Source organism: Scophthalmus maximus, chromosome 18 (genome assembly GCF_022379125.1).
Source record: "Scophthalmus maximus strain ysfricsl-2021 chromosome 18, ASM2237912v1, whole genome shotgun sequence".
NCBI classification, from domain to species: domain Eukaryota; kingdom Metazoa; phylum Chordata; class Actinopteri; order Pleuronectiformes; family Scophthalmidae; genus Scophthalmus; species Scophthalmus maximus.
The window spans coordinates 16,065,001-16,088,609 of record NC_061532.1 but is presented as its reverse complement, the minus strand read 5'-3'; the positions used below and the strand labels follow the sequence as shown (position 1 = coordinate 16,088,609).

Genomic DNA, 23,609 nt, shown 5'->3' with positions numbered 1-23,609 from the left:
CTGCTGCAGAATAAACCGTGATAAAATATAAAGCAATCCAAAAATCTTTCGGGAGGGGGGGGGGTTTCACCTTGTCGGGCCACGATGAGACTGGCTATGCAGTCTGGGACGCTGGTGCCTGCTGCCAGGAACGTGATGCCCATGATGACATCAGGGATTCCCAGAGTGTAGCCAACAATAGTCACCTGAGAGAAGAACACGCCAACAAGCAACAAGGCATCATCCGTTTGTTTCGGGGAAAATCCTGTCAAAGTCATACACATTAAATGCTCCCTAAAACAGGACAGAACACAACTTCAATGATCTAATAAATATAACTGATTTGCCTATTAAGTTTTCTTGCAATCAGTTTACTGTTAAGCGGACTTAGCATTGTGCTAGCTCAGGCTAATGCGTTGCTAATACAGCAGTCTACGCAGAAAAGGGGGGAACATGCAGAAGTTAGCACCACAGAGCAGTTTAAGTTATCGAGTTGTACTTCCTACGTGAATCGAGTTCTTAAATTGCACCAATTCATTTTCATAGTACCTTTTGGTCAAACTCCTGGTTGTGATATGTCATGCTGACCTGTATCTGCGAATTTAGGGCTGTAACGAGAAGTTTGTTCTAATACCAATTCATCTTCGGATTATTTTCATTTTATTGTTTCTTTGTTTTGATCAAATTTGGGTTGAATTTTTTGCAAAATGCCGTCAAATTGACCAGTGTTTTTTCAGTGCAGGCCGAGATAAAAGACTATGAAAAGCAAAAGTTCCTGCACAAATGAGAAGCTGGGAATCGTAAACTTTAGACATTTTTACATTAGTAGTTGCAGATTGTTTTTCTGACTATCAAATACTCGACTAAACAATCCAATAACCTAAATATATTCAATTAAAAAAAAGAAAGAATTGCCGGTTCTCGTTTTCCGCACAAGCGGCGACGTCACTCACCATCCAGACCATGAAGTAGGAGAAGACGGCGATCCAGACGGTGGACAGGATGAAGGAGAGCATGAAGTATTTCTCCCAGCGCGGCTTGGCACAGTTTGGCACGGTTAGGAACAGCAACAGGAGCAGAGGCCACGAGATCAGCCACTTCAACTTGCTGCCGATTCCGTCTGCGGCAAGAACACGAGACATTAGCTCTTCAGGCTTAACGGCCAGACGCTTAGTTTGAAATGATATCACCAAGTGTCACTGTCAAACTCATTGATGATGATGATGATCACAGGTCGACGTGATTATAAAAAGTCAGTATCACCTCTGTCTTCTTTTTTAAGGTTCTGAAATATTAAATATTGGTGATTGATGTTTCTCCTCATTAATTATGTGAACTATCCATCATTTCAAGCAACTGATTGCTTGATCTTATCTCTATTCTACATCTACATGCCCCCTCCTTTGCGCAGATTACAGATTATTATAACATCTCTTACCATTATTATGCAGATGACACCCAACTCTACATAAAAGCATCACCATGTGACTATGGTCATTTACATTTGCTGAATAAGTGCAGTGAGTAAATGAGTGAGTGGATGGGCCAGAATTAGAATAGAAGAAAACACAGAAAAAAAATAAATAATTGTTTTTGGCCACAAAGAAGATTATAAGTCAGTGACAGTAAAATCTACAAATCAAAAACAGATTTAAGTTTCTATGCTCACCACCTGTAGAACAAGCTTTCTGAAAATCTGATGTCTGCCAAAGTTGTCGGTTCATTTAATAAAGTCTACAAACATTACTGTTTGCTGCGGCTTTTCAATAAATTATTGAATATATACATTAAATGTATTGAACGTATACATAACTATTTTTTAATATTTAGCTATTTAAATATTTGCTTGCTTGCTTTTGCATTTCTGGTTTTAAACTCTTAATGGGTTTTTTTCTCTGCCTCTGGCAAGACAAGGCAATACAAAGAGCTTTACAATGTGTCAACAAGAAACAGATATTTTGCTTGCTTATCTATTTTTGCAATATGCAACATTCCCCCCCCCGTCTTTGCCTTCAGCACTAAAAAGGTGGACGGAAATGGGACGCATTAATAAATGGTGTTCAAAATAGTTTCAAACCTTTGCTTGTATCCAAGTTACAGACCAATTTTCCACTAACAAGAGTGAAAACTGATAAAACAACTCTCTGCATCCAAGCGTCTTCTTTTCCAAAGCTTTTATACCGACAGCCCCCTCTTCCTGTTTCGAGGCTCAAGACGTCCGCTGCAAGACTGTAGCACCTCAAACATCAACACTTGACCCTCTCTCCTCCTTTCCACTCCCTTTCAGGCCTTTTTGCCAAATGTACTACAACACAACTTCCAACCACTTAGACGAGTTTGTCCGTTTCATGCCAAATCAGATTAATTAGATTCAGATTCTTTCCACATCAGCAGCCACTGACTGATAAAAGGGCAGCCCCACTCAGAGCTGTCAAAGAGCATGATTATTAGTCAGTTTATGTGGAGCCGCTGACTTAATTGGAGGACATCAATAACAATCGAGGCGGAAAGAAATTCGTAAGCAGATTGAGCAGAGCTGTCCGGAATCCTTTCACCACTAAAAGCCTCGAGTTTTTGAAATATGCAACGCAAGGGGAGGCAAAAAAGATTTTTAAATATGTCTGAAATGTCAAAGCTGTGAAGATGATTTGTGATTTCATCATTCCCCCCTCGAGCATCCATCCGCGTATGCCCAATTACACACAGTCATCAAGTAAATACTATGAATCACACACTTGGAACGTGAAACGGCGAGATGGTGATGTTTTCCTTCGGCTCGGCGGGTTTGTCCTCGGGCACGTTTCCATTCTCGATTTCGACCTTCCCGTCGATCACTTGCGTCTCCACGCCGTTGGCAGCTTGGACCAACTTCTGGCGCTTTCAGAAGAAAGAAACTGAGTCAAGGGGCACACGGGCGGGCGCACTGCTGCGCTACGGCCGTACCTTTGCATTTGGCTTTCCATTTATGAAAAACAAGCATGTACGCTGCGTGAGATGAGGAAACTCTTACGGGTTCATAAAAAGGCAAATACAAAAAAAACAAAAACCTACACATATTATACAACAGCAGCAGTCTGCTTATTGGCGCGACAACGCCCGGCTGTACCTCTGTAATGATGAGGCGGCTGGCCATGCGCAGACGGGTCTTGGGTCCAAAATGGCTGGTGACCATAACGCGGAGGCCGGCCTCTGGGAACCTGAACTTTGAAGGGCTGGCGTGCATGATCTCGTCCACCATCACCACCGAGCCACGGCTGTAAGGATTACTGGGCTTCACTGAGGCGGTGGCGGGATATGACAGGAATATATATACAAGTAAATGAATGAACGAACTGTATCAATCTATATATCTGGGCCCAGTTGTTAATGGATCGTGAACCAGAGCCAATTTGTCAATTTATCAGAGTTAAAGCTACAATGTTTTTTCATGCCAAACAATATTCCCGTTACCCTAAATCACAACGAGGGCTGGATGTGGACAGTTTAATATCCAAACAAATTTAAAAAGGCCAAAATGTGCCTTGTCTAGACGAGTTGGAGCGTTTTCCAAAGTTTTCTTTATGTTGGTTCCCTTCTGGCACAAAGACTAGGGAAGCCATTTTTTTTGTAGGACTATTTGAGTGAGGGCACAAGCATCTTCATTCTAGGAAACTAATTGTACATGATCATCACACGTAGGTGAGGACCCTTTTAATTCAAATATTGCATATATTTAAATACAACTAAGAGCATGCATCATGTCATATGTCAAAAACTATTTCACATAATGATCCTAATTCTCAAATTGCCCGCTGCAGCTTTGAAGTTTGCCCGCCGGTTGTGAATAATTATTGTCCGACCCCAACATTGATTTTAAAAAATGTGCGACAGTGAACATGTTCCTCTGGCATCTTTGACCGCACAGCCTTTAACCGCTATGCACAAGCTCATTCCCCTTGAGACAAATGTGTGTGCTGACAATAATACCTACCTTGGAAGAGGTTTTTTATTGGCATCCCCATAACTCTTCATTTGCCCACAATTTGCAATATGATGCAGTGTACGGGGAATAGGAAAGTTCCACAGTACACTTATTATTTTAACTTAATTTGACTTATTACGCATGCAAAAGATGCACATAAATTAACTGTGCAAACAGGAGCCGGCATAAACATTTCCTCTGGCGAAATTCATTAGCACCTTCAGGAGTGGGCGGGTCTACGCCCCAGAGACCGGCAGTTGGAAAAGTAGTACGCAAGCAGAAAGAATTGGCACACAGCAGCACAACACTGTTGACAACAAGCAAGAGTGGGTTTAGTAAGGCTAAACAGACAGGCACGTTAACACGGAGGCAGCCAAAGAGGGAAGGGTGAATCCTCTCGGAGGGGTTAAAAGGTCACTGATTAGAAGTTTTTGGAAAGTCAAAGACGGGAAGAAGTGGAGAACTGTGGCTACAGAAGAGATCTCAGCCAAATATGACATTAAAGTTCACCAATCAATCATCTGTGTTTGATCAATTCATACAAAAGGTGTTTTGGGGGTTAATATACGAGAGTCGATCTCTAAATATCAGCAATTCAGCAACGTAGCATATTTCCCTAAAAATGATTAACAATTGCTTGAGTTAAATTTCAGAAACATGCAGAAAAAGAGCAAAGTGTTGAAGCCACAGACTCTAGGAGAAGGAAAAACGCCCACAGTCCTCCAAAGAAACAAAGGTCTCATTTCGACATATGTCTGATTCATTTCCTGGCAGAGACCAGTCTTGGGTACCCAGCCTGTCTGGTTAACCTTACCTGCCGAGAGTAAAGGCAATGACGGGTCGTCATCCCAAACATTGTCATAAGTGGTATTACCGTCCTCCATCTCACTGCTGGCCGCAGCGTTACCGTTGGCCACATTCTTTTTGGACTTCCCCATGAAGAACCTCTGCATGCTGGAGTTGAATCTAGCGGACAGACGGAACACAATCCCTACATTAGAGACGCTGAAACTGTTCGGCTGAGATTCTAAAAAGGACGACAACGACAACAACGACGACGACGACGACGACAACAACAACAACGTCATGATTCCAATTTATCATTGGGGTTTATAACATGTGCTTCAGATGAAAGGCTACGACTCGTTGTATATATATATATATATATATATATATATATATAGTATGTATTAATTGGCCTATATAAAGTGTTTACACTCCGTACTTCTATGGGATTAAATTCAAAGTTGAGGGGGCCTACTTCCTAAAAACAGCAGGATCAGCATTAAACTAAAAAAAAAAAATGGCTGAAATGGGCTTTTTCTGCATCAGAAGAGGGAAGAGCGATGGAAGCCGTTCACGAGGCTTTCATCAGCCACACGGGCCTCGGACCGTTACAGGGCATCACAAACATGGCTCAAAAAAACAGACGAAAATGGTCAGGGGTGGGATATTTTGGGACGGGGGAGACATGACGGCGTATCCTTCGGCGGCCGCTTTTTATATTTTCCTCCAAATGGGAAAGGAGAGGAGTGATCCGGTTAAGCCTGTGCTCTTAGCCACTGCGGAGGCAGAAAGATTAAACTCTTATGGCAGCGAGAGAGCAGCCTGCTGCTGGGCGTAACACAGATTACCAGCTGGACGGAGACGGCGGCACAGGGCGACGCTGTAAAGACACCAACGTGATGTAATAGAGGAGTCTGCTCTAATAGGCCGAACGTTGACGGATACTGTCAAGGAGTCGGGGACGGGAACATTGTTATTTTAAAGCGGAGATAAACAACTTTTTGCAGCACTGATATTGGTCCAATAAGCCTCACTTTCACGGTTATTGTCATTATTCAGTAAGTAACACAACCAGTCTTTATTATTAATACTACCAGTGTTTCACTCAAAGTTATTTGTTCAAATTTTTTCACGGCTTTGGACAGTGGCCAGCCTGCAGGCATCGAGTAAGCCATGATGCCAGTAAACAAAGCAGGGGCTTCAGTGTACAAACTTCTCTTCTTCTCCTGTCATCTCCAAAGAGATGTTGACAACGTCCTCGGGAGCTCTGCGTCAAAAGTTCCCTGCGTCCTTACCGGCGTCTTCGCTACTGCAGCGTCTTCACGACAGTGACCAAACAGTAATACCACCTGGAACCACTAGGTGGCACAAAATGTCTTTGGTCCCTTCTTTAACATGAACATTTTAAACAATTTTTTCATATTTCTGTACATATCCTTTTTCTTTCTCTCTTTCTATTCTGCTATCCATTTCAATTGAATATGAATATATGAATGTAGATGACTATAAAACTGGAAGATGCTTTGGAGCATTTCTAATATACACGCAGATACGTCTAACATGCCATTATGATGAACTCTTAGTTATCCTAACGGAACAAAATGCTTCATAAATATCGTTCTTTGCTGGAGCTTAGTTCAGTAGAGGGGCGACAGGTTTCACCAGAAGTGGTCCCGAGTCGAATCCGCTGCAGCCTGCCAACACCGGGGCAGGGGGCCGTGAACGAGACCACTCCCCTCCAGCTGGAAACCCACTCTCCTGTTGTGCGACCACCGAGCGCTTGGTTATACTCGGCAGCTCACAGGTGCTAAGTGTGTGAGCATCTCTCCCCACGCACACTTACGGTGACGGTGTGATTCAACGAGGACCAGTTTGAGAAGGTGAACGTGCAGAACTCACTTCATGACGAGGATGTATCCAGCGTACATGAGTACCAGCACCAAACTCTCCCACCTGATGAAAACGGAAATCAAGGTTGAGGAATGAAACTAATTCGGGTCCCGACACACTTCATTACAAGATCCAAGACATGTGATCATGTACAAATATTCACAGGCACTCTCAATGCCTGCAATAAGCAGTACTGTGTAATATTACTACGAGGAAACCGGATGAGTAACTTACCAGACTATCTTCTCATCGTAGATGAACTGTAGAAATGGAGGTAAACATTTCTCTTGGATTAGAATCAAACGACATTTAAAGAAGAATGTCTCAGCACGTGGCGAACTTGTGAACTTACCGCAATCAAAGCCAAAACAGACAGGATGTAGTAGAAGGAATCCCTGAAAACAGCCCACTTGGTCAGCATCACCACCTGAGCGTTTGACACGGGGGAAAAGTGTGCAGACGTATTTCATTTTTATAAAACTGTATCTATGTCTATTGTAGTTTTATGGAGCCTTTTTTTTTTATTAATACGCCATCAACAGCTCTTAATGTGTAAATTGGGATTGTTCCCGAGTTCTCCATTTCCACCAAAACTAACTGAGGCAGATGGCTTTGTTTTTTTCCCCTCAGCTAAACAAAAAAAGAAAAAAGCTTCTGCTACACATGTGCAGTCTATTAATAAACAGAATGATGCAGCCGCAGCAGTAAGTCACTGACACACACACACACACACACACACACACACACACACACACACACACACACACACACACACACACACACACACACACACACACACACACACACACACACACACACACACACACACACACACACACACACACACACACACACACACACACCCCCCCCCTACCTGTCCGGCGAAGATCCCGCAGACACCAATGATGCACAGGATGTTGAAGACTGCTGAGCCGACGATGGTGCCCACCCCCACATCACCATGGGTGATGAAGACACCTGCACAACAGAGAGTCAAGCCAATCAGAATTTCGCAGTGGCATGAACCATCTGGGAGTGTTGAAGTGTATGCACACCAAGAAATATATGTGTATGTGCGTGTGCGTGCGTGTGTATTTACCAATAACAGATGCAAAAAGCTCTGGTGCAGAACTGCCAGCTGCCATGAAAGTGGCTCCGGCAACATCTTCACTGAGATCTAGTTTCTGCAGACATAAAAAAAAAACAAAAAAAAGAAACAAAGAGGCGAGGGTTATGCAGACAAACCAGCATTGTGTTTCTCGAAAACTGAAAGAAGAAGGAGACTACAAGAGGTGCCCGTACCTCGCAGATCTTCTCCAGCGAGGTCACAAAGTACTCGTCGCATGTTATGGCGAGGGCCAGGAACATGTAGAGCGTCTGCAGACAGAACGGGCAGCGTTAAGACGATTGATGGCGTGAGACGAGAGCAAAACAGAGGTGGCTGCATGAGTGACTGTGTGGTTGGCAGAGCAAAGACATCCTGGTGCTAAAGGACGAGCGAAGGGGGATCCACAGCACACGGCAATCCGCTTAAAATTCGACCTGCGTTAAATTGAAATGCGAGATGTTTTTCCCCCCTTCCCTCGTGTGAAAAATGTGCGGGACCCGATTACCCCTGCTGCTATGGGAGAGAGTGTGTTGGGAGCTATTTCAGTAGCCGAGGAGAGATCTGTAAATTATAGATCATCTGTGACATCATCATGGCCAGGCAGCACTGGCAGGCGTGCTCTGCTCTATGCTATCCACAGGGGGCAGTGCAGGACTGCAGTGTAATGAGAGAGACACACACACACACACACACACACACACACACACACACACACACACACACACACACACACACACACACACACACACACACACACACACACACACACACACACACACACACACACACACACACACACACACACACACACACACACACACACACACACACACACACACACACACACACGAATAACATTTAAAATTATTTTTCTGCAATCATTCCTTATGTTAAGAGACCTCTTCCTACTGCACTTGGGGCGAGGAATTCACAGTCGCTGTTCTGTGAATAAAATAAGGTCAACATTATGTATTTTTTGTATGAATTACTCTCTTTACCTTTCCCTGAACTGTGTTTCCTTGATGAGCAGCAGCAGCGGCAGAGGGAATGTTTTAACTAAGACGGACTTAATCTAACAAAATAATACATTAAAAGCGTTCGGAATTTGTCTAGAAACTCCAAGCCGTATTTCATGTCAGGAAATTAATTTTTCATTCATTTTCATTACATTTTTGGGGGTTTGTGGTCAAATCTTTCTGAGCGGTGTGAGGAAATGACCCCATCATAAAAATCCTGTTAAAGCACTTTTAATAATAATAATAATAATGATTAAATAATAATATTTTATATACAATGTGCGTTCAGACCGTGAGGCTGATCTACAGTATTGTATATGTGCAATTACACAAATGGTTTACATCAACTGTGTTCAGTCAGGACGCCTTCCCGTTTAGGATATTGCGTTAAATGATTTATTCACTTGTCAATCTTTCCTATGTACACCCTTGAGTAAATACAATTTTTCATGGGATATTGCTTGCACAAAAATGCATGCTGGCTTTTAATAAGATCATAACCTTTCTCCATCCTCCGAGTCACCTTTGAAATCTGGCCCCACCTTACCTGCCAGGGTTTACAAGCCAGGTAAACTGTAACTGGCCGCGTGCAAAGCTTCTAAATCCACCTGCAAGTCCGCTTACCGCCACAATGTGCAGCAGCACCGCCCCGCTCTTGCGCTCGTTGTTGCTGAAAAAGTCTTCGGGGAACTCGTGTATCGCTGCGGAGAGAGAGAGAGAGAGAGGGGGGGGGGGGGACGACACTCGTCACGGTCGGCACACATTGGCGGCATGACAGTGAAGGTGCATGTTCCCGCCGCACCCCGAGAGGACTGTGTGATTTCATAAAGGGATGTTGGCCCTCGGGGGAACAGGCCTGGGATGCCCCGGCGCCTCAGCTGGCTCACAACACAACTCATTTAGTCGTCGCACCCGAGGCAGAGTTATTCCCTCTCTAATATCTCTATCCACAGGGTTGTCTTGTTTACCTCAAAGCGGGGCACAACCGCCAGAAAGGGTCAGATACAAATTTAACAGCTGCCTGTGACCCATCCATCCATCCATCCCAAAAAAAAACAACAACAACAACAACAACAACAACGACGAGAAGCCTCAGACATGGTCCCGGGCTTTGAGCTTTCAAAGGACTGAAGTGGTTCAAAACATTTGCAGCAAATCCATACTCTCCCCGCACAATGTCACGCCACCACAAGAGAGTCCACGAGGAATCAAGGGTCACATCTCAAGAGCTGCTGTGGAAAAAGCCTTTGGGCTACGTTGGGGGTCTGAAGTCATACAGAATTTAAGAGAAAAGCGGGCCCGCGCTGAGGACCCGTCCTCCGTCGTCCGGAGCTCCAGGCTGGAACACGGCGTGGTCGCGGCCCTACGGCTCAGATCTCCGGGAGCACGGCGCGATCCTCGTCCTGCTTTGCAAGGAGCCTCAGACATGACCGGCATAAGCTCCATCCGTCTCTGGGCTACAGTTAGGCATAGCAGAGCTTTGAGCTTCATGGCCCACATTAGCATGCTCAAAATGACAATACATGGTAACGTTTAGGAGTCAGCCTATGATGTCGTTCCCCGTCTTAGCATTGGCATTCACAAATTGGCACATGACACAAGGTAAAGTCATCAGTTGTGCAGGCCTTTGGTCACGGAGCAAAGCATTTGACCTGATTAAGGCGCCACATGAATCACCGACAACATGGATGTTCAGGACCAAAATGGAGACATTTCACTCAAAACTGGACTGATCAGTGAAAACCGAGTTGCCAAGGAAATGTCAGGATCCTCCATGTCCTGAAACTTCTCGGCATTCCGGCCAATGATTAACATTTCCGAACGGACAGAAGGGGGTCGCTCGACCTGATGAACCCTCCCCCTATGGAGCCCCGAGGCGTAGAAGAAATTCTCGAACACTGACAACGGCACATACAGTCAGTGTGACCGATCAAACGTCTTTCACTTGTGTGGACGTTCTCCGAGGACCATTCTTCCCTACGCACCAGCAGGTGAACAAAGGAAGAAGAGAGAACTGCTGACCCCCGTGACGAGGTCGATCCCGGTAGGTTAATCATGCTCCGGCCGTTTAATATTGACTCTCGGTTGACCGTCGGCTGACGGTCACCGGACTCCTTCACAATTGAAACGCAGAATTACCATGAACACACACAATGCTCATTTTCCACAGCCATTAGAATGGATGGAGCCGCCTTTGTGTTGCACCACTTGCTGCGTCACGCTTTTGAAAAAAGCAGCAAAAAACAATGCTGTTCACAAAGATCTGGGCCCTCGTCACATACGGACCCGGGAAGTGGAACAGAGCTCACCTGGGACTTTTTCCACTGCATCTGTCCCGACCTCGCCGATGCCGGTTTTCCTTTTTTTTCCACGATATTCGACGGTGTGTGCGCACACGAGCGAATCGGCTCAGCGTTCGCAAGACTGCACAGGCGAATCAAATCCTCCGCAGGACGCGGTCCGGGTCCACTCGATCAACTGCATGCCGCCTGGATTTCATTCAATAACCTCACATGTATGGAAACCTGACCTTGATTTGTAGCAGATTTTTTTTCTCACCGACATCGCTGCCGCAACTCCGACTGCCTTCACGACAGCTAACGCACCCATTTCGATTAGGGGACGTGATGATAAAAAAGAAAAGTTTAGCATGTGATTAATGTGCATTATGACCTTCACGTGCAGCATGACGAGAAGCAGCGGCACACCTGGACGACATTGAAAAACGGCCGACGTCGGCGGGCGGCTTTAGCTCATTTCCTCTCCGACGGGTTTATGCGCTGCATTAAACGCGTCAGGGAGCCGGCGGCCTCAAGCGGCGGCGCAATCAATTACGGGATTTGTCAGCTTTGCCCTCAGAGGTGACTGAAAACAAACTGATGCCAATGCAGAAGGCTAAACCCCTGCTGATACCTCATGGACAAACAACACCACCGCCGTATATTCTTCGAGCTGCACAAGGTTGACTGAAAAACATAAAAACGTCAAGGGGGAGGGGGGGCCGGAGATCAAAGTGTTATTTGTGAATTTCCTCCCGTCACCTCCTGCCACCATGTCCAGTTACCGGCCTGGTGGGTCTTCGCGTCAATCGATGGTGGAATGCCACGTTCTTTAGCCACTTGGTTCAGACCTGGGCTCCCGACGTACAATCAGCTCTGGCTGTGTGTTTGTGTTCAAAATAGGTTCTTACAAAAGGTGTCCAAAGGGCAGCGGCACCGGGACGGCCGAGAGCTGACAGGCAGGTAGGGGTCACCTCCGCGTCCCTGTGAGCACTCGGCCAGACGGCGCCTGCTGCAGTGGTCGATGCGGACATGAACGCGCTCCCACGGCCGTTTCCCCGCACGAGGCCGGATCGGGACGCGCACGCGGGAGCAGGACGCCGCGACAGCCGCGACCCTCCGGTGATGCGTCTCAAACGGAGGTGCCCCCTGAATCAGGATTAATACTTAGATCACCTGTCATTTTTATAGAGATGTATTCAATTCAAGACACCATGTGATCAAGACATTATGATTTGTTGTTTGTGTATATTTCAGAAATTAATTTCAGTATTTATCTTTATGATTTTCTTGATTTGCCGCAAAAAAATGACACCAACATTTTTGAGGTTACAGCTTCTTGAAAGCAAATGGTTTGGGCTGAAACTAATGATTATTTTTCATGATCTATTAATGTTCTGATCATATTCTGATTGATCATTTGATCAGTGAATTAAAATCAGAAAACTTAAATAGTTTTAGCTCTGAACGTTTATTTTTCTCCACTTTATATAATCTACAATATTAAAAATGTTTGTCCAAGACGTCGCCTTAGAGTTGTCATTCGACACCATAAGTGATGTTAATGTATCCTGGAACATGGCACTGAGATACAGACTTGAACAGAAATCTAAATATTCGGCATCTTGGAACAAAATGACATCAACCAAGGAGTTTTTAATCAGGCCGGAGATTCTTAAAGTTCAGGTATACATATGTTCAACATGACTCTTGCCAAGCAAACCGCTTTCAGGATGAAAATCAACTCTGCTGAACAAAGTTTTTGCGACTGTACATATACGAGAGGACTTTTCATCTTTCCTGCCGTTCCGGCGTTTGTGCACAAGTGTTGTCTTTTATCGGAGGCAACGAGAGCGCGAGGCGGTGAACAAAGGCCGTCTGGACTGGCAGGGCATGCGGGAACCGAAAAGAAAACTAAAACACTAGTCCTTTTCAGAAGCCGAGCCACAGAGCTATAAATAAACCCAGGGTTTCTCCGTTTGGACACCTGACTGTGCCGCTTATGCAAGAAATTACTGGCAACACTTTTGTTCATCAGTCTCCCCAACCGCCTTCCCCCTCCTCCTCCTCCTCCTCCTCCTCCTCCTCCTCCTCCTCCCCCTCCTCCTCCTCCTCCTCAACCCCAGAAGTAATTACAAGTCCACGCAGAGTCGTCGCAGGAAGTGTTGGGAGGGTTTTATGAGACGCAGTGCTGCCACCCTTCACATCTCACACTCTGAACACCACAGTTGGGGGGGGGGGGCACAGTAGACCGTGTCTCATCTAGCTCAGCAATGTCCATCGTTCTCAGCTACACCTCAAAATGACCACATGGCAACGTAAGAATACAGCGGAATCAAAAATTCAAAATCATTACATTTTATTCACACTAGAAAAAACACTTACACACCATTTGTTGTCTCCCAAAATTACAAAAAAATGAATTTGTTGCACCTGATTGGAGATCATGTGAAAACTGTTGTTGTGTTTTGCCTCTTAGTTTTTTAATGATCAAGGAAGTTGAACCACTTCAATACCATTTTACTGCGGCTTTGTTTCCTCAGAGGGAGGGTAGAAAGAAAATGACTTTCTTTTCCAAAAGAGTGAAACTTATAATAATAATAATAATAAAAAATTGCATTTATAGAGCACTTTTCATTGCAAAAAGCAATCTCAAACTTAATGTCCGCCATTCCCCACTCCAGTAATTCGTCCAGAATCCCTGAGACCCAATTCCTGCTTTTATTCTAAAGGACTTTCTTCAATTTGTAGCACTGCTGCATTAAAACAATTGTATTAATTAAAGTAAAGTGATTTCTCTACACAGGCCACTTTGCACACTTTTAACTCTTGGTTAATATTTTTTATTTTTTTTTTAAATCCCCTCAGACAACCGCCATGTATCGGCGTCTCAAAAGCCCCAGCATGCAGGCCATTCTTTACATTCGTGCAATCATTATGCCATAATCTGGTAACATATCAGATGCTGTGGTGCCGTCACATATTGGAGCTCAGCATCTGGTCCCGCCTGCTGTGCCAGAGGAGCGCGGGCCAGTCGTCAACCCAACACGCACACAGAACACAGGTAAGGATGAAGTCACGCAAACGGCACATTTTTTAAATGAATCATTCTGATGTGGGTAAAAAAAAAAAAAAAAAATCACGTCATCAGTCAAATAAGCACATTATGGCGTGACGGAGATGGGTGTTTGGCAGAGCGCCTGGCGCGGCCTTCTGGCGCGGCCCGCGCACCGACTCGCGGACCAGTCAGGTCATTAACGCAGCACGAGTGACACTTCGGCACGGTAATCAAGAGGCTCTCGGGGACAACGGTTCCTCCCGGTCATTATTATCCCGTTAGACAATTAGCTCGCTCCGGCGGCCGTGAGCGTGCATCGTGACTCGTCTTGTGACTGACATCAGCCGTCCTTGTAAACACGGCGACAAACATCACAGGTCGCCCTCGTGGGAAAAATCCAAATTAGTCGGACTGACGGGCGCGCGAGGGGGGGCTCGCTCTAAACGTGCGCGGTTAATCCCGTTGTCATCCTCAGGTCAACACGTCCGCATGCTCACGCGTCACATGGCCACGTAAGCACTTTAAACGCATGCAATTTCCCCTGCATGAACACGCCCACACACCTTTTACACGTAGCATCGATTCCCCGCGGGCGGGCGTCCGTGCGCGCCTGCCGGTGGGACCAGAGGGCTCCCGGCTCAACGGCCTAAAGGGGGCCGCTGCTGTGAAACGCGTGCGTTCAACTGTGTTCAGGCGAGATAGGTGAGCAACTCCCTCACTCTTTCCGGATTCAATGTCAACGTGCTGGCCTCCGTTTGGAGTCTTTCTCGCTCGCCAAAAGCACCACGGAGTGAAAACACGGGAATCTTTGAGGTGTCAAACTGAGCTGCATGTGGACGAATGCGCACGCGAAGAGGTCAGGCACGTCTGAACCGAAAGAGATGCTCTGCGCAGGTGCCCGCCTCCCCTCCGCTGCAGTGTTCCACTGTTGGCATGCGAGCGAGGTCAGTTTCCATTATGCGCCGCAGCGTAATCCCCCGCTTGTGTAATTCCCTTTTAAAAAGCCTCCTTCTGGTGTTCCCCTGCAGTTGACGGAGCCGCAGCTCCGCCACGCGCCGGCGGCTCCGCTCCGCCCGTGTTGTTCGCCAAATGTGTTGCCTGCTGCACCCCACCCCCAAAAAAATAACTCTGCATCATCCCGACCCCATTTGCCTTTTCTCTGAGACAACGGCAAAACATTTCGCACAAAGAACTGCAGCACCTGCAGGACGGGGTTTACCCCCAGCTCCTCCGATCCCATGAGCAGATTGGCTCCACAGCTGTGAACCCCTACATTCACATCAGATGAATTCATAGTACAAGTCAAGCCGTTCTAAAAAGCCTTTGCTTTGTTGTTCACCTCTGCTCTTTGCACCGGCATGCACTTCTGTCGGGGCGGGTTATGCCGGTCGAGTGGGGGCGTTCAATATATGGTTTTAGCAGCATCTTCATTAAAGGCAAATTATGCCTCCCGCAGTACATTAGCCACGGTGCTCTGCCGCCTTGCCAATTTTCTGCGCTCCACAATTGGCATCAGTGCGTCCCCGCATGGGAGGGGGTACACAGACGAGAGACTTTAATCTAATATTCTGTGTCCCTGTGTAAACCCCAGGTCTTCTCCCAGCGAACACACACACACAGAGAGAGAGAGAGAGAGAGAGAGAGAGAGAGAGAGAGAGAGAGAGAGAGAGAGAGAGAGAGAGAGAGAGAGAGAGAGACTGCATGTGACGGTTAACAAGAGTATTTGACGGCTGCACCAGAGCTTTTGTAACTAACAAGCATGCATTGTGATCAAAAAGGGTTATGACAGTTTTCCAGGAATAGAAGGCGGCCTTAGCAGCGCAAGTCTCAGGACAAGCAAAAACAACGAGGGCTCCCTCGGTAATCGGAGATGTAATGACGAGGAAGAGAGTAATCCATGCGGCCCCGCAAAAAAACCGCAGCCTGATTAACTGGAGCGTCGGATGCTGCACACACTCAGCATAAAAATAGTAATAATTGTCATCCAAACTCGCCTGGGCCACCCCCAACCCCCCCCAACGCTTTGCAACGCTCCGACCACCTGGAACTCTTCAGAATCCACCCATTGGTCCATTTTAACAATCACAACCTATATCTTTTGTATCGTGTTTCAAGCTGTTCCTCGACATGCAGAGGGGTAGACAAGTTTGCCATCCTAGAAAGATTGCTTGCGTTTTCAATAAGACCCAAAAACTGAAAGCCAAAAAGAATATTCATCATGTCAATGATCATGTTATGATAAAAAGCCAAGTTTGTCGTTTTCCCTGACCAAGAGAGACATTGTTGAGACAGTTTTGGAGTCTTAGGTAGCATTGTCTTGATAGGCCGACACCAACAGTGATCTGGCCTTGAAGTCTAAATGACTTTTACACTGCAAAAACAGTACAATATATTTGAATGGAGAGAAGAAAAAAAAACATGCTGCACCTCTGTAACCGTCCTGCAGCAAATATTGCACAACTATCAGAACCACAGCTGCTGCCCGAACCAAACAACCTGTCAGCTGAGGGGCCTGAAGTTCGCGATTACGTCGGGATCATTCACGAGACACAAGAACAAAGAGTCATATGATCAGGTCACACTGATGAGGCAGAGCGCCGGCGGCGGGATAAGAGGAAGGAGAACCAGAGCCTATGAGAAATGTCAGGAATGTCAAGTACGGGGTGGTGCCTCCCCGTGCTGCAGGCATTTGAACGGGAAAAAGAAAAGAAAAAAAGGCAGGAGGAAAACTTCCAGCACATAATCTTGTCATTTGGCGCTCATTTCAATAGAACCCCACTGGGGGGGGGGGGGGGGGGCATTGTGACCATGTAAATGGTCACAATGCAGCATTTTGTTACGCTCGTTTATGCATAAAAACAGCAGATTTGCTGTGACGAGTCATGAGGAAGGGCCAGCAGTCCTCGCTGACCAGAAGTACCAACTGCACATACATCGTGAAACAGTCAATTGGGTCTGAACCTCCCACCTTGACATCTTTAATCATACGCGGACAGCGAATCGCCACTGCACCGTGGTTCTGTTCATTTTCAGTGTGCAAACACTTTTGTGGGCTCGGACCGATTACAGGAAGTTGAAGCGAAGCCCGGAAGAGAAGGAAAAACGAGCTGCAGCTGATGAAATATTTCATTATAATGTGGTCTGACCACAAAATCAAAAGCCATAATAAATAAAGCGGCAACAAAATTAAATCTGTTCATTCATTTGTCTCCATGCAAAGAAACACTAACCCTGCTGAGCTGACAACACATCCATCTCACACACACACACACGTCTATGAATCAATCAATGTCAAGCGCAGTGTTAGAGGCACTCGGAAAAAATTGCAATGAAATCAAATCTATAAAAATGTGACAGGAACATGCCCCTTCCGGACTTTCAAGTGTGAAAACACCAAACACAACAGACCTTAAATAACGAGACGAGTGTCATTTCTTGGCGTCACTTGTGAAACGTTTCGATCAATGATTTCATGACATAGTGCCTAGTTTTGATGCTTGTCAAAAGATTTTCGACGTCAGCAGCGTCGGGGGAGCTGTCAACATGCAGTCCAGTGTTACTAATTATAGAGAATGCTGCTTCCCTTAAATGTACCGAAGAAGCTGTGAGATAATCAATACTCGGCCCTTTTAAAAAGGCCTTTCAGAGCTTATTACAGCAGGAGTGATCTAAACTGATTCAGTGAAACATGGACTCAAGCAGCAGGTCTACAGTACTCTACTTTTCACTACAGTCTTATTTGTTGGGTTATATCGGAGCTGCTGATCCGTTAAAAAAAACCTCTTGAAACTTTCTGCATCTTAATCAGAGCTTTTATCACTTATTGGGTCTCGATGAAGACCTGGCAATGACTTTTTCACAGTACATCACAAAAAGATGAGAAAAATATCGGAACAGTGTACCTGGCTCCGAACAGTTCTTCTGCTCAATTAAACTGAGTGGTTCCGAAGCCATGAGCCGTCTTCCCCAGGGATCCAGGTTGGTCTGTCCGTCCACGATCATCCCATGACCTGCAACAGAACACAAACGGCTCTGATTATCAGATAATCACACGAATACTGCACCTTAGTCTACGGAACACAACGTGTTGGCGGTTGATGCTTCTGGAAACTGCACACGGGCATAGCGGGGTATTTGTTTTCACTCCTGTCAGTGTGTATAAAATATCCTTCAAAAACACAAGGATGGATTTGCACCAAACTCTACGGGGATATTACTGAGGACGGTATCTCCATATGATTACATTTTTAAGCTGATTAGTCGAGCGGGGGGAGCAATGTTTTTTGTGAGAGCGATAAAGAAGAGCGAGAGAGAGAAAAAGAGAGCAACAGTCGGGCCAAAGAGCGCTGCACACAGCGCTACAATAAAGCGATGCCGCAAAACACCAAGAGAGCTTCTGTGTTGTGTGGGAAAAAATATTCCGATCAATTTGAAAACGTGGCGGGGCGTTTCCATTCAAACACTGCAATCAAAACCAACTCCAGCACAGAATTCGTTCAGGACATCCATGATCATAATCGGGGTCAGCTATCCAGACAAGGCTGTTTGTCCTTTAATCCTTCAAAGTTCTCGTTGTTTCTTTATATGACATTCTCCTCTGGCAGCAGCAACGACGTCGAAATGCAGACGCTGTGTCGTGGGAGGTGCAGCGCACAAGTTTCGTTTTTCATTAAACGGCTCTTAAGCCTCTGTAATGAGCACATTAAAAAAAAACAGCAGTCTCAAATATAATATGCAAAACAATGCCAGTGCACTGTGAGCAGCATTTTTAACGTTTTAATTTTCTGACAAAGCATTAAATTCCCGCGGGTTGAGTAAAAAGTATGGTTGTATACACAGTCCTGAGCCGATTTCTGAGGAATAATTGATTGTGTTTCATTTAAACACAAGTTGTTCATCCATCGTTCTGGCTTTTAGTAGTAGGTTTCACAGAGGTTGTGGGAAAAAAAAAAAAAAAAAAAAAAAAAAACTTTCTACACTCACATGATCTCAGTGCCTGACCATGTGATTGCCTCCGTATGATCAGACTTCGCTCAATAATTTCCCTTCAGGCAATGTCTCTACGCAGGTAATGGTTGAAACGGAAGCAACTAATCCTCCTAACATGCAAAAAGAACTAAAAATTGCCGTGAAAATCATTTAGACAATATTTTGAGATATTGGAACAGTTTGCTTCCTAAAACACTATTATATAGAAAAGCTAAAGCAATCAAATTACAGATATTAGCTCGATGGAGATTTAAAAGAATCAAATACATGCAGCATAAAAATGTCACATTCGTGCCGCAGATAAATATTTTGCATCAATTAATCTGCCGATTATTTCCTCTTTTGGTACAATCTGTGTTAAAATGATGAGTTTGTCTTAATGCGGTGTGTTGATTCTGTGTTCTAAACGATTCTCAAAGTTTAATACTGTAAACCTGTCATAAAAAAGAAACTTCCAAAAACTGAATCATTTGGTATCCAGTAATAATGAGGAAAATGTTTTCATAACGTGAAAAATACCTCGTTACATCTGAGAGAAAACTTCTAAATAACATGAAACTGAGCAAATATTTTTCGAGATAGTTGCAGCAATACATTGCCATGATAAAATGCCCAAGACAGATTACTGAGGCCCGGGATGATGCCACGAAATGACGTTTAAATAATCACTTTACACAAACCAATGTGTGAAGTCTGCTTCATAAATTACTTGAATCATTAATAGATTATTTAAATAATAGATTATTCGGAATTCAACTAATCAATTATTCAACTTGACGTTTCAGGGATACTTTGAAGTAAATTAGACACTGTTGAAAATAAAAAAAAAGCCCCTATTTACACATCCAGCACACAGAGAGACATCTGCTCTGCCCTTTCAGCGTCGCTTTGCTCGCCGCCAAAGAGACCCCACGGAAACATGGGACCATTTAGCTGCTAAACGCTCCGTTGTGTTCACCAGCTAGTCGCTCGCCGGGTCAGTTTGCCATTTGGTGCCAAACGGGCGCCGCTGAAACCAATTTAAGCGCTGAGACTTTAAGTCACATCGGCTCGGGGCAAGGGAACCAAAACAAATGAGCTGAAAGACGCTGAAAGGCCCTGGTGAGCTGAAAAGATTGGTTGTGGCTAATTCAACGGCCAAGATATCATCATCAGGGGTTTCATACGCAGGAGACAATAAGCCAGCGTCATTTTCCCTACAGCAAATATTATGCTTTCCCTCATTGAGTAGGAAACTCTTTATTTACAAGTCAAGTGCTTCTACCTCGACCTGGAGGCATTTTTCACAGGCGCAGAAATGTCTCCATTAAAACAAAACCGGCTTTTAATCCAGCAGAGTGGGACAGCCTGGCGATCAGCAGGCGCCGGACAAACAGACTGTACCACGAGGCGACTGCAGCTGCTTCCCACAGTTCTCCAAATCCAAAAGACCGAACCCGCGAGTCATCGCTCCAACCTGTTCCTCCTTACGAAACTCAGTGTCACTCCTCTGTGGCCTCCTGCTCTCCCCCCGTTTCTGTTCAATACCGCTCTATCCACGAGGAGACGTCCGTCATATTTACAATAAAAATAATTGTGCGTAGGGCGCCGAGGGTAATACGTGTGGTAACCTGAGATAGGCCACTTTTAAACGGACGCTTTGCGCATCAGCTACGGATTTTAAGATGTTCATGTGTCACTTAAAACACAATTTAGTCCCCAATTTGAAAAAGACTTTACAGACAACTGCCTGTTAATATGAAGTTCTCTGCACAATATAAATCAGAAGCGATCAAATAGCTTGAACTAACACACGAAGAGAAAAAAACTGCGATAACACAGCACTAATGTGTTTTTGATTATTGTGCTTGCGTGATTTCTCCAGCCAGTCATGTGTGGAATCACTTGACCACGACCACGACGTCCTGCTTTTGGAATGAACAGCGACCAATGTTCTGGTGTCATAGAAAGTTGATGGTTGTGTTAACGTGATTAGCTTTTGGGACAAGGGGCCTAGAGCAAGATCTTAAAACAATTGTTTAATCTAGTCTCACATTGGGTCTCGCATTGCATCCAATTCCACGCTTTGCTATTTTGTATTTTGAAAATTGAATATATATTGGTCACATTTTTTTAATTTCGGACATTTTATGGGCTAAATGATTCATCACATAACATACATATTATTAATATTATATCCAAAGTAAAAATAATCACAAATAAAATCTGCCTCCTTTCCATGATTTACACACATATTAGACAATATTTAAAAGTTTGACTTCTTGTCATGCTATGGAATTTCAGCATTAACACTTCTTGTCTTGTGTTAAACATGTGTTAGTGTTCTTGACACAATATGATAAATCCCTCACAAAATATGAAAAAAAAATATCCATCAAGTGTTTTCTTGAACACTTTTTGTCGATATATATATATATATATATATATATATATATATACACACACACATATATATATATACACATATATACATTTATCAAAGATAGCTGCCTGGGAACCTTTTTTTCAGCCTCATTTTTTATTCCAATTTCTTCAAAGGAAAAATTGCTTGCAGGGGGGGGTCAAGAGGTCAACTCATCTTTGGCAGCTGATGGGGTGCAACAGTGAGATTTAGCATCGCTCAGAGACGCCGGTTTAAATTTCCTGCGAGTTCAAGTTGGGTTATAGATCGTTTTGTTTGTGTAAAAGGAGAAATTCAAAAACCGCAGTGAGGGAGGGAAAAAAAAGAGTTGTATTAAAAATGAGGGACCAAGTCGGCTCGGCAGCTTTGGAGACGATACAAAAAGGAGTTCAAATGGGATTTAAAAGTCTGTGACGACAAGCAGGGATGTCATCACCGCAGCTCGGTTCAATCAGCGGGAGGACGGGGATGGACCAAGGACAGCCGTCCATTAATCCTCCCGTGCCATGAGCACGCTCTCTCTCACAGGAGTGTTCACCTTCCTGTCGACAAAATCATCTCCGGCACAGTCTGCCGCCACCACCACCACCACCGGGCCCCCTCCCCAGGCCATCAGCCTCCGTCAGCCTGCTGCAGCTACCTGTCAGAGCCTCGCCCCTCGCCCCGCTCCACCAGAAACACCTGTTCTGTATAGTCCCCCATGTGGAGCCCGGGATCAGCATGCACGGCAACATGCCGGTGCCCCACCCCTACTTGATGGAGATGTAACCCAGGAGTAGTACATCAAATCCCATCCATCTGGATCATTCAGCGCATCAACAAACCCCCTCCCTCCCTCCCTCCTCCCACACTGCTATCAATCAAATGAGAGGGGCGAACACGCGGCGCAGGTTTGTTACCGTGACATGACGAGTGCCCGCTCCCGTTGCAACGGCTGAACGATGAGAAGGCCGGAGCTATTCGGTGAGACGGATCTGATTATGGCGAGCTTTGTCGTCTCGTGGGTTGAGGGGGGGGGGGGGATTTCGGTTCCTCTCACATCAAACCCTTCTCATGCAAATGCATGTAACCCCACCGCCGCCACTGCTGCTGCTGCTGATATTCAAAAGCTAGGGGCTTCTGATGAATACCCCCTCATGACAATCACTGCGTGGGTCAGGCAAACTTGATTAAATGAAAGAGAGTAAGAAAAAAAAAAAGCGAGCCATTAGTGACCGAGTGGGGGGGGGGGGCTTACTTTGGCTCCCACAGCCTGCCTTTGGAGATAAGAGATTTGCACTCGCCTGCACATGATATCATTCCAGAATAATCTTTTAAGCCTCTTGTTGTTTTTAATGTAATTAATAAAACTCCCCGATACGTCCGATACAGATATACAGTCAGGCACGTATCTACGGCCACTTGCAGCCGTGGGGGCTACGTGGTCGCAGATGGACGGACGACGCCACAGCAGGGTCTGGAAGCTGAGGCTTTGGGGTCAGATGCACTTTGGGGGCGGACGACAGACCAAAACCTTACGGGGGAAAAAAAGGAATACTGTCTAACAATGCAGAAACGATTCTCCCCCCTGCGTAGTGGTTGAGATAACAATGGTATCAAAGAGTGAGACCGTCTTATAGTTCTAGACATGCATGCGTGTGTTTGTTTGTTGTTGTTGACCTTTGATCCCAGTGGTGTGTCAGATATCCTTCTTCACCAGCAAAATGTCAAGGTTGGTTGTCAGATTACATAACGCTGTGTGTGTGTGTGTGTGTGTGTGTGTGTGTAGCTCTGCGTGTGTGTGTCCACGGGCCTGATGTCAGAGTTTTGACACGTGTGTGCATGGGAAGGGCATGTTGCTTGGTGTGTGTGTGTGTGTGTGTGTGTGTGTGTGTGTGTGTGTGTGTGTGTGTCACAGTCAGCCATATAAAGCGTTTGCTCAAAGGCACACTTCAGAAATCACATTATGAATATTGCAACATCCAAGCAAAAGCATCCCACTCGTTAACAAACCCCCTCCCTCCGTTTGTTCCCTAAAAAGCCTCTGCGTAAAAAAATCCTTTTTTTTAAAATCGGCATCCCCCGATCGTCATGCGGAACCTGGCATGATGGTGCTCGTGTGTGGTTGGAGGTGTGTGTGTGTGTGTGTGTGTGTGTCTGGAG

At 45.3% G+C, this 23,609-nt stretch overlaps 1 protein-coding gene across 3 annotated transcripts in view; it reads right to left on the bottom strand.

Annotated features, from left to right (window-relative positions):
* The window catches only part of slc24a4b (solute carrier family 24 member 4b), a 30,657-nt gene that overhangs the window by 5,416 nt on the left and 1,632 nt on the right, over nt 1-23,609 (bottom strand). The window contains exons 2-14 of one of the 3 annotated variants that reach the window (XM_047328865.1): nt 17,980-18,087; nt 9,365-9,441; nt 7,919-7,993; nt 7,716-7,800; nt 7,491-7,594; nt 6,969-7,043; nt 6,851-6,876; nt 6,626-6,679; nt 4,755-4,906; nt 3,086-3,255; nt 2,715-2,850; nt 933-1,099; nt 71-185 (exon numbers count right to left, since the gene is read on the bottom strand). In XM_047328865.1, coding sequence (XP_047184821.1) covers nt 71-185; nt 933-1,099; nt 2,715-2,850; nt 3,086-3,255; nt 4,755-4,906; nt 6,626-6,679; nt 6,851-6,876; nt 6,969-7,043; nt 7,491-7,594; nt 7,716-7,800; nt 7,919-7,993; nt 9,365-9,441; nt 17,980-18,087 — 1,344 coding nt within the window. Of the gene's footprint in view, nt 1-70; nt 186-932; nt 1,100-2,714; nt 2,857-3,085; nt 3,256-4,754; nt 4,907-6,625; nt 6,680-6,850; nt 6,877-6,968; nt 7,044-7,490; nt 7,595-7,715; nt 7,801-7,918; nt 7,994-9,364; nt 9,442-17,979; nt 18,088-23,609 lie in introns of all 3 variants that reach the window. The other 2 variants (XM_035618355.2, XM_047328866.1) reach the window with 2 other exon arrangements.